This window comes from Salminus brasiliensis, chromosome 1 (assembly GCF_030463535.1).
Source record: "Salminus brasiliensis chromosome 1, fSalBra1.hap2, whole genome shotgun sequence".
Taxonomy (NCBI): domain Eukaryota; kingdom Metazoa; phylum Chordata; class Actinopteri; order Characiformes; family Bryconidae; genus Salminus; species Salminus brasiliensis.
Genome location: NC_132878.1, coordinates 68,056,057 through 68,067,029, shown reverse-complemented (window position 1 = coordinate 68,067,029; position 10,973 = coordinate 68,056,057). Strand labels below are relative to the sequence as shown.

General features: G+C 40.2%; 1 protein-coding gene across 1 annotated transcript; it reads right to left on the bottom strand.

Moving 5' to 3' along the window:
- Positions 1–663: 663 nt before the first annotated feature.
- ypel5 (yippee-like 5) lies at positions 664–3,775 on the bottom strand. The gene is made up of 3 exons (XM_072656670.1): positions 3,545–3,775; positions 2,193–2,337; positions 664–1,779 (listed from the first exon to the last, which is right to left on the bottom strand). Exons 2-3 carry the CDS (start codon positions 2,331–2,333, stop codon positions 1,555–1,557), a joined length of 366 nt encoding a protein of 121 aa, XP_072512771.1. The 5' UTR covers positions 2,334–2,337; positions 3,545–3,775; the 3' UTR covers positions 664–1,554.
- Between the last annotated feature and the right edge of the window lie 7,198 nt (positions 3,776–10,973).

Here is a 10,973-nt window from a genome sequence, read left to right as displayed (position 1 = left end):
TTGCACAGTAATGGCTTTCTTCTGGTGACTTGACCGTCAGCCCATTTTTCTTCAAGTGCCTCCTTATTGTGCATCTTGAAACAGCCACACCGCTAGTTTTTACAGAGCCCCTGATTTTCCATTCGTTAATGGAAACAGTTTGAACACTGCTGACTGGCGTTATCAATTCCTTGGACATCTTTTTGTATCCCTTTCCTGTTTTATATAGTTCAACTACCTTTTCCTGTAGCTCCGTTGACAATTCTTTTGCTTTCCTCATGACTCACAATCCAGAAACGTCAGTGGCTGGATGTCTGTCTGAATCCCAGAAACTCACTCAGCTTTTATCCCACACACACTGATTACAAGCAAACAGGTCACAGGTGAGGACTTCTGTGCATGTTATCAGGCCAAAATCACCAGGGTATGTAAACTTTTGATCAGGGTCATTTGCAAGTTTTTGGTTGTCATTATGATTTAAAAAGAGAAAACACAGTTGTTTGACAATAAATGGCTTCACCCAATCACAAATCAAAAAGTTTTTGTGTTATCATATTCTCTGAAAAAAGCAAAAATTCTGGCGGGGTATGTAAACTTGTGAGTTTTTTTTCTCCAATTCAGAACTGAATTAGATTAAAAACAAATAATTCAATTTGTTTATCTGTCTTTAATCAAAAGGTTTTGTTCATGGTCAAAAACAAGGCAACCGCAAGATGGCAGTAGTGCCACATTTCTCCAGCACCTCCATAACACCACTGCTGTAATGCACAGAGCTAAAAAGAAAAAAAAACTGCGCAACAGTCTTGCCTACAGGACTGAGGCCTATGCTGTGTTTTGCAGCCAGGTTTATGTGCTGGCTGTGTAAAAAGCATAATAACATTACACAGATGATGTAAAGTGAAAGCATGTATGGCATGACTATGAATATGACTATATGGTTTTTCAGATGATTATGAACTATGAATTATTACAGATTTTTCAGTACTGTGTCAGAAAAGGTTTTATTGCTCAAGCAAGACCATTCACTTTATTAAGATCAAATAAACACATGAGTGTATCTTATACCTTATGAAAAAGAAAAAAGGAAAACTCAAGTTACTCAACTAAAAGCAGGTAATCTATGAAAAAAGAATAATGCTGAATAAAATGCCACACTCAATATAATAGCATTTACATGTTATTATATTATATTCATTAAGTCCATTTCTTCACCCGTATCAGTCTCATTTCTTATGGGGCTGGATAGGAAAACAAATTGAAGACCTGTTCATCAGCCTGGGTGCAAGTTTGCCATCATGCTCTTCTGATCTATTAAATGCATCCTTCAGTTCAGAAATCTGTATATAACCTCTATTTACTGAAGCCAACTATCAGGAATAGATTTCAAAGGAATGTCAACATACTGTGGCTGACAGTGGCAACTATCAAGCCATAGAGGGGCTGCTGGTTTGATTTTGATTTTTTTCTCAGTCTCTAAGCCAGACAAGACCTGCAACTGAGAAGCGGATGCGTTGTTCAGAGCGGTGACGGACAAGGTGGTGACGGAAATGAGCTGCGTGTGGATTGGAGAAATCCTCAGGAGGCATCTGAGGGCACATGTTCCTCAAAGCCTTCGCTTTCTCTCACCAGAGCCCTCTCCAAAATCACTCGCCCCTCTTTGTAGCGCTGGCTGTCCTCTGTGGCGAACTCGTAGATCCATCCCAGCTTGCTGTTGCAGTTTTTGCAGCTGACATCCCGTACCATGTGTCTGCCGGTCAGCATCACTCGGTCCTGCACTTCGCTGTACTGCAGATTTACCACCTGGCCAAAGAAGAAAACGTGAGTCAGCAAACATCATGGTGTCCAGGCAAGTGACCTCTGGACACAATGTGAAGTCACTAAGCTTCTTACTGTGATTGACCTTATGAGGCACAACTATGTCATTTTATTAACAAGGGACTGATTCTTCTTCTTCTTCTTCTCATACTGAGGCAGTATTTTCTAGTCTCCATCAGCCCAGTAGGCTTGCTCATAAGAGGCTCAGACTCAGATTGTTGTAAAGACTATGAAAAGCACTGAACAAATAAATCTGAATCAATGCTAAAGCAAAACATAACTGTGAAACTCAGAAATGCTGTGATCTCACTTTATCTATACTGGATATTGGAATCTTGAGCATCAGCCAATACCACTCCCAAATCGAAGTTTACTACAGATGAGCATCTAAATGTCACCTTGTTGAAGAGGAAAGCGCGGCCCGTCGCTCCAGTGAAGCGTGTGGAGATGAGTTCAGAGCGGTTGGTTAGAATGGTGTCACAGTTGGCACAGGAGAAGAGACGGGTGCCTCCGATGTGGTCGAGAAAGATGCGGCCCATTGCACTTCCAGCGACAATAAAAAATAAATAAAAAAATAAATTAAGTACTTAGTTTAGTCTACCAATGCATTAAATATCAGTTGTTCATTCAGGCAAGCACAAAGTAAGATAAAAAATAAACATTATGTGTTAGTAACAAGCATCCAGCTGTTTTGACTTTAACTATATGTGCAACAATCAGGCCTGTTATAATATTCAATCATAGACTGATATTTTACTGTAATCAGTTACTACTACTGTCATTCCCATGGATGTAATCTAGAATAATGTCTGTCCAGTTGCTGTTTTTGTACAGCTGTGTACACTGCACACAACAGATACAACCTTTTTTTGCAAAGCTGTACTGGTATCATTAGTATTAAGCTAAAAGAAACTGAATTTTACAAATGTATTAATGTTGCAAACACTGAACGGAAGCTAGCAGATACCAATTAGCACAATGTGCCCAACAATGCAACTTGGTGCCGGTTTGTGTTCATTTTGCACTCTATGAATTTTATTAGCTTTTTATAATTATTATTATTATTTCATTTAATAATTTTTTTGCCTTTGGTTTTTGATGCTATGCTACAGTAATCTTTTCTTGATTGAACAGCAGGACAATGCAGCATTCATCAATTGAATATATTCACAGATACATAGCACTACATTTCTATTGTTCATTTTATTTAAAACAATAACCATAATCAAATCAATATATAATATTAATTAAACACGTGGTTTAATAGATGATGTAATGGGTGATTCAAACCTAACAGATCAACCGCAGTGTTTCAGCCGTTTCTTTCAACTGCAAGACAGCACAGTTTTACAGTACTGAACGTTGGGCAGCAGATAATCCATGAGAGGACCAGACAACATCATCAACAGATGGGTTACAGAGCAAACTGAGTGCTGTGTGTGTCTCATGCTTTAATATTTGCTGGACTTCTTTAGTCAGGTTCAGCAATAACAGACTGTTTGAAGGATTAATGACCACATTGAGCCACATTACCTCCACGACAGGCTACTGTTTTTGAACTGTTTACTTTCACACAACGACGACAGTAAGAGTAGCTACTTAGATAAAACATGGATGGATGTAAGCACAAGTATAACTTTAGTAGATGCTATATGATATCGTTCACTGTACTTCCACAGAAAGCGCACTGGAGTGTGTGTTTAACACAGCAGCCCCGGGCTGGCTCCTGCTCTGTCTACTGACGTCTCACCTTTTTCTGCTGTTTGTCGCCGAATCCGCTGGTTTCAAGCTGAAGTCTCGCTTCAGCAGATCTGAATCCTCCCCCTCTTCTGTCTCCACGTCTCTTCTGATCTCTCTCGACCTCTCTTTATTCGTGTTTTGCTGTCTTTTCCCCTACTCTCCTCTTTTCTCTCGCCGTTTTGTTGTTGATATTGCGCTCAGCTGTTCCGCAGCCCTTGTCACTTCCGGTGCTGCGACTAAAATAGTCGTCCGAAAGAACGCGTATCCCTGTGTGCGCATGCGCGTTAATGTCCGCCTTGATCACTTTTCAAGTCAAGCCAAGTCGAGTTACGAGGCCTTGGCTGTCGTTTCAGCTGTGTACCGGTACCCAGTGGAGCGAAATGACGTTCCTCCAGGCTGTCCGTGGTGCGACACGGAGCATTAACATTACACAAGTCTGCAACACAAGTGCAACATCAGTGCAAACGAAGCTGCAAGTGTGCAAACAGAGCAAGAACAGTACAGTAAACAGGGTAAATGCGACAGACAGTAGGCACAATGAACAGACAGCAACAGTGCAGCGCGCACACGGTGACAGAGGAATACTGCACTTCTGATAATACAGGATTAGCAGCAATGTTCTTCATGAAGTGTGCAGCAAAGTGCAGGGTGTGTCCAGCAAATTAAGATGTGTGTGTGTGTCAGTTAAACCTAGAATATATCGATCTTTCTTACAGTTAAAAATCAGTCCCCAAAATATTCACTTTGAAGTTTGGGGGGCGGTTGCGCGCTAGGACCTGCGGGAGGCGCTGCTGGTTCTGCTCTATTCCAGCTGTTTTGGCTTTTTATTATTATTATTATTATTATTATTATTATTAATAGTAATAATATATATACACATATATTGCTGCTGTGCTACAATAAGCTGGACAATGCAGCATTCATGACTCGAGTAGTGGTGATTCGGGGTTTTCTGGAGTCGACTCCGACTCGCGACTCCTGCTGCTGGAGTGAACCATTATTAAACAGTTTAAAGAAACGTATTTAAGTTTCACTTTAAACTGGGGGGTGTTACTTATCCCCCCTCTTTTTACGACGCTGAAGTTGGCTTCTTATTCATCAGCTCGTTGAGCTGCCCGTTCCACCTTAAACTGCGTCATTGAGCCCTAAACTGGCGCACAGGCGGCAGAGTGTTACTGCTGACACATTTAAGGTGGACGGACAAAATATGAACAAGAAGCTGGTGAATAAGATTAATCGAACAATGTCATGAACAGATCTTTATATATTTTTTGCTATAATATCTGTTTAATATTTTGAAACAACCACATCAACATTACCACAGATTGTTGTTTAGTTTGTGAATGTCAGGGAAGGTCGCATATCTCTCAGTCCCTCAACCTATAGATAAATATAGAACATTTTACCTGCAGTCCAATTAGTATTCCATTTTTTTCAGTTTTAACAAAATTCAGAAAGTATGAAAAATATGTTCCTCATTCCAGATCAAAGGGGATGAGAAAGAAGCTGAAAGAGACTGACAGGGCTGAGAGACCAGGTTGGATCAGGTACCAGTCTATTGAGAGAGCAGTGCATAATTTTAATACCTGGCCCAGTTTGGTTGATCTGTGTCTGTTGAACGTAGATGGAGAATAAGAAGGTCTTCTGAAGGGACACCTGGGTGTGGCAGATGAAAGTAAGCAAGCAGTACAGTCTGAATGTGGAAGAGTCTGTCAGGAAGATCAGTTCAGCAGTCTGACTGCAGGAAGAAACTGTCCCTCAGTCCATAGTATGCAGTGCATTCAGAACATAGGGGGTATGTATCTGTGTACAGGGTTCTGTGGAGAATATGGATAGAAGAAGAAGAAGAAGAAGAAGAAGAAGGATGCAGTAGAAGAAGAATGAGGTACTCCTATCATACAGTCCGTGATGCGATCTGTACCAGCAGCAACTGTTGGAAAGAGTCCAGTCTGACCAGTACCATACTAAAGTGTGCATTGCGGTGTGCGTCATAGGACAGAGGTTCATTTCAAGTGAGCAGTGTAAAGTAGGACAGGGGACCAAAGTCACAACAGTAGTAAAAGGATTCAAAAGTGAAGATTAAGCTTTACAGTTACAGATGGTTTATCAGACCCCTCTACTCCATTCATCCCTGACCAGTTTCTGACCACAGGGCCAGGCCTGTTCACATACTGCTGGGCCGGTGGACTACTGTGAGCACAGCAGTGATGCTGACTTGTAATCATGTTGGTTGCTGGTGGCAGGTAAATTGAGTGAAAATGCAGGAGACAGAGACTGGAGGATTTGTAGTGTCCAATTTGTACCCGGACATGTAATAAAAGGTGACAGGAAGAAACGTTTGGTGTATGTGTGTGTGTGAGAGAGAGAGGGGTAGCGGAAAAGAGAGCGAAACAGTGGTGTCAGGTTCACTGCTTTAGTGTTTTTCAGAGCACACCCATCAAGGGTATTTCCACTGATTTCTCACATATTCACAGTAGTGGTGAACGGAAGCAGACATCTGAAGAGTTTAATGCCTGTAAAAACTACATCACAGAAACCAATTATTACACCAAGTTTACACCAGTATATATGAAATACACTGCTTGATACCTGACACTGTTTTTTTCTTTTTCTTGCCACGATAAGAAGGGCAACAAGGGCATGCATTTGTACATACATATACATTTTTTCTCCTGTTTTTTTCACATTACAAAAGTGGATAAACAGCCAGAGCAAGCTGCCTGTGTATGTTGACCCCAGGATGACACTGTGTTCCTGCACTTGATAATCAGCTAAAACCCCTATCAGCACCCAGGTTACATGTGGCCTTCTCTTATCTGGGATGAGAAGAAAAGGACAGTTGGCAATAAAAGAGCATAATGCTGCATATCAGGCTGCGCTGACTGACAGATTCTGTAGAGTATGATTATCAGCTTCAGGGTCGTTCATAACAACATCATCTCTTCAGAAGTGTGTGATAATTGGCCCTTTTTACTCAGTTCTGTGTACTGTAAGACAGTTCTGGCAAATTTAGACTTTCCTAAGTGTTTTCAGATAATGTAGCTTACACCTCACACGTTGGAGCTTTAGTGTTTTATTTGACACCAAAAGGATCCAAAAGGAGAAGTCTAACACACTTCAGTTCCTGTGCTGAGATAAGCTTGATGGACTAAATTGTCCCACAGTAGGTCTAGGAAATACTCAGAACTAGAAGAAGTAGTTTTTTTAACTGGTGACCCGTTCTTCTACTCTGGTTGCTTTGGAAGTTAAAGATTTTTAAAGAATCTTTACATTCTTTTACAGCCATCATCATTTCATTGCATGACCACCATTCATTCACTGGAGAATGAATTTAGGTTACTCTACTCACAGAGTGTTACCTGGCTGATTTCTGTACAATGGCCTTTTCTGACACAGAATTTCAGTCAGTAGAAAGCAGTCCATAAGAGTTCAGTCACCAACAACCACTTTAGAGTTGGCTTTACCGTCTTTTAGAGTCTTTAATGGATTGATTTTAAAGGATTAGGTTTGCAAAATTAATAAATCCATTTACATTTTTTTTTTTTTTTTGCTTTTCTGCTTACAGTAGTTGATCTTCTTAGCTATGTTAGCCTTGTAGGTCCATGGTAAAACTAAATGAGAAAATTCTCAGACACCACACATGTCTTGGCTGATCGGCTACAATTTAGACGAATAAAAAAACTACTGAACCTCGGAACTATTCCTTTAAAATGTTTTCAGACATGCTTTAAAACATTTCGGTAGAGGAGGAAATGGAAAACACCCGAAAACAAGGCAAATTTTACTTTATTATATTTCCAAGCCTGCTTGTTGTTTTGCTTGAGGCGAGGAGAGGACTGTCCCACTATTTGTGTATATTTAATGTACTTTGCATCTGAGTCAGTCAGCTGAATTAGCAAGTCCAAAGACACAACCGTAATCACTCAAAGCCATCAAAGCCATGATAAGATCATTATCCCAGAATGTGATAAGTTTTCACATAGAGAAAAGAAATGAAAAGTCAAAACAATACATTTTAAGCACTCAGAATCATCAGATATATTTACATATAATTAATCAATTAGTAATGATTATTGTCGCTGTACTAATAAAAACATTAAACCATTACTTCTTGAAAGTTGCCTAATAAGATGGCATTAGATTAGATTAGATTCATCTTTATTATCATTCCTCAGTACAATAAAGTTATAAGGTTCTATCTTACAACGATCAGTTATGGTGTTCTGTCTGCTGTTGTAGGCGAGTAGGGAGTTAAGTGACTTGGTTAAGTAAAGTAAAGTTTCTTTACTGAAGGTAATAATAGAACCATGACAACATGAATGGTTCTTCATATACACGTAAAACCGCTTGTAAAAGGTTGTACCAAAAAGGGTTCCACTATTAAAGAACCCCATTCAAACCTCTTTTGTTCAGTTTGTGGAAGAAAATGGTAGGTTATGCATGGGCCCAGTAACCAGAATGTAAGTAGAGATGTTTCCAGGTGAACGCACCACTAGAAACTAAGGGGATGTGGGAAAGAACAATTCCCAGAGACACCCAGAGACGTTTTTCATTTAAAATATTACCTTGTTTCACTATTACTATTGTAACACAAGAAATCCATTTTCAGTAGAGCAGTGGTCCTCAACTCTGGTCCTCTGGTCCTATCCTGCCCATTTTAGTGCTTCCCCAGTTACGAGCACACCTGACCCAGTTATTTAGTGTATTAACAAGTGCTTACTGAGTTTCGGTGGACTGGTCAAAACAAAGGAAACACACTTATTTGCAGGGCAGTGGGCTTCCTGGATCAGGTTTAGAGACCACTGCTATATAGAACCTATATATTAAGATCATGAATGCAGCTCTTAGACTTTGTTTTACACTTTTTACTTGCAGATAGAGGCTTATCATTCTGAACACATGAGATTTCGTAAAGACTAGGTTCTACCTGTAAATGCCTGGCAGCACAGAATTTAGTTTCAACCAAGGCCAGTTCACACCTGGTCACTTAATGTGATTTGATCCTGATAAGTTTTTAGCCATATACTGATTAGTATATACAGATTTATACTGGGTAGTCAAATGTGTCTCCGCTTAGTTGGACTGAAATTTGATTACTGTGTGGGACGGAATATGCAAATTAGCTTGTTTTGCTGCACTTATTACTGGTATTTGGTTGTACTGGGAGGGGTTTTGGTTGCTGAATGCGCTTTGGAGAGATGGATGTGTTGCTATATTGTGCTATATTGTGGCTTAAATGCGACTCAGGCCACCTCCTGAAGTGGTTTAAATGAGTCTTGGGTGTGCTTACTCTTGCAATTTTATGTGGCTTGACCTATAATCTTCATCCTCATGGTGTAAATGGGGTTCAACAGCACATTTTCCATCCATGTATAATCTTCTTAAATTCTTTAGCAATGAGGCTTCATTTCACTGAAAATCTAAGAATCCCTCTAGACTAGTCAGGCAATTGTGATCATTCCTGAGACTGAGTGTATGTGATCACAGAGCAGTATGGACACTAGACAGTATGGCAGTATAAATTTAAGTGCCAGAAAGTTCTCTTTACTCATCACCAATGAATACATTATGCAAGCATAGCAGCCCTTGAAACTCATGACAACATCTTGCATTGGTCTTCCAGGTTTGTAGGACCATTGACCCTGGACCCACCACCCTATATTGTTTCTGCATGTAGAACTCTAGGCTCGACCTTGTACTTTTGCACTTTCTCCTTCTCCTCCTTCGCACCTCACACACTCCATATACAGTGCTGTTGACACCACACCACACCACAGTTTTAGCAGTGAAATCAGCAGTACATTTATCATATTCATGCTTACCCCTGCATTTACCATAACAAACCTTCCATTAACACATTACTGCCACATAGCCCATACATGAAACCTGAAAAATCCCTGAGAGACAACGTAAACTCTGTCTAGAAGCCGACCCTTACAACTTAGCAGCAAACAAAGACTTTTATTCCTCTGCCCGACTCTATGGAACAGATGTGTAGAGTCAACAATCCTTCTCCACTTGAGATCTTCCACCTAGGATCCCAAGTGATTACTCATTTCAGAACTTTACTAGAACCTATTAAATGTGAAGTGAGCTTACCCCTGTTCAACGACTTCAGACAGAAGACTGTATTCATTTGGGCTTGTGACTAAACTTCAGCCAAAACCCAGCCCTCCTGCAAACACCTTGTTTGAAGAACTGAACTGAGCCTTATCCAAAGTGGCAGATCGAGTGCAAATGCTTTCCTGCCTAAGACTCAAACGTCAGAATAAATTTCCGGGAGCCGTTTTTCTGCTCACATCTGTGAACTCCAGACTGTCACCGGTATATAACCCATCTGAACTGGACTTCCAAATCTCCCTGGTGATGAAGTTACTCAAAGTGTTGCCCTAGCAACACTTTACGAACTGAAGAAACGGTGCACAGAAACGGTGGTCCTTTGGACACTGGGTTGCATGCACCCAGCTGATTTGTAGAGGACTTTATTAGAACCCATGGTGTGCACTGCCTCTCACTGCTGATTGGGTAACCCCACTGACACACCCATCAAACTAAAGGAATAAACCTCACATTTGATGAAATTTTGTTCAACCCATAAACCTCAATCATTTTGAGATTGAAGGTGTCCCTTGTGTGAGTTCTTTGGTGTATCCATCACAATGGGTTAGTATTTTAGTGATGAGGATCTCTAGTGTCTGGAGTGGGGGCAGAAGGGGCATGAGGGACAGGAAGCCATACAAAATATAATATAAAATCATTCAATATAAAAGAACACATAAAAGTAACCTAATAGTGCTAAAGATTTATTTTTGTATTTGTGCATGGACACACATGACCCTCTTGTATCGTCATGGTGAGGTTTCCCGTTTCATACTAAAAGCAACTTCTACTGTTTTTGTTTCCGTATCTGATGAACAGCATAAAGATGAAACATATCTTATCTTTTATCGTTGTCCTTTAGATAAATGTTCACGATGTTGTCACAGTGTCATCCCAAGGTGGGAATTGTGCAACATTGCAGACACAACTTGTGTCCAACTCAGCAACAACTTTGAGACCTCACTTTATCTTTGGCCTTATTAAAACATTAAGGCCAAAGTGCTCATAAAATCTGCCTGGTGAGAAACATTTGGGGGCATCTACACTCTTAAAAATAAAGGTGCTTCAAATGGTTCTTTGAGTGATGCCACTTTTAGAAGAACCACTTTTGGTTCCATAAGGAAGCATGTTTGTGATAGAAATGTGTAAGTGTGAATAATCTTTAAAAGACCCAAAAACCTGTCTCTTGATGCAAAGGTTCTTTATTAGTTTAAAGGAACCAAATTTCTTTATGGAACCAAAAGTGGTTATGTGCTTAGCAGTGTGTGCTCTGAAGTGCATGTAAAACTGTTCAGAAAGCATGGATTTGTTCCTGGGCTTTCGTAGCAATCGGTTTTGTA

Excerpts from the sequence above, each read along its gene's own strand:
- ypel5 (XM_072656670.1), bottom strand. The coding sequence starts at position 2,333 with ATGGGCCGCATCTTTCTCGACCACATCGGAGGCACCCGTCTCTTCTCC. Across the intron at positions 1,780-2,192 it reads GCGCTTTCCTCTTCAACAAG|GTGGTAAATCTGCAGTACAG; the intron begins GTGACATTTAGA and ends TTCTTTGGCCAG.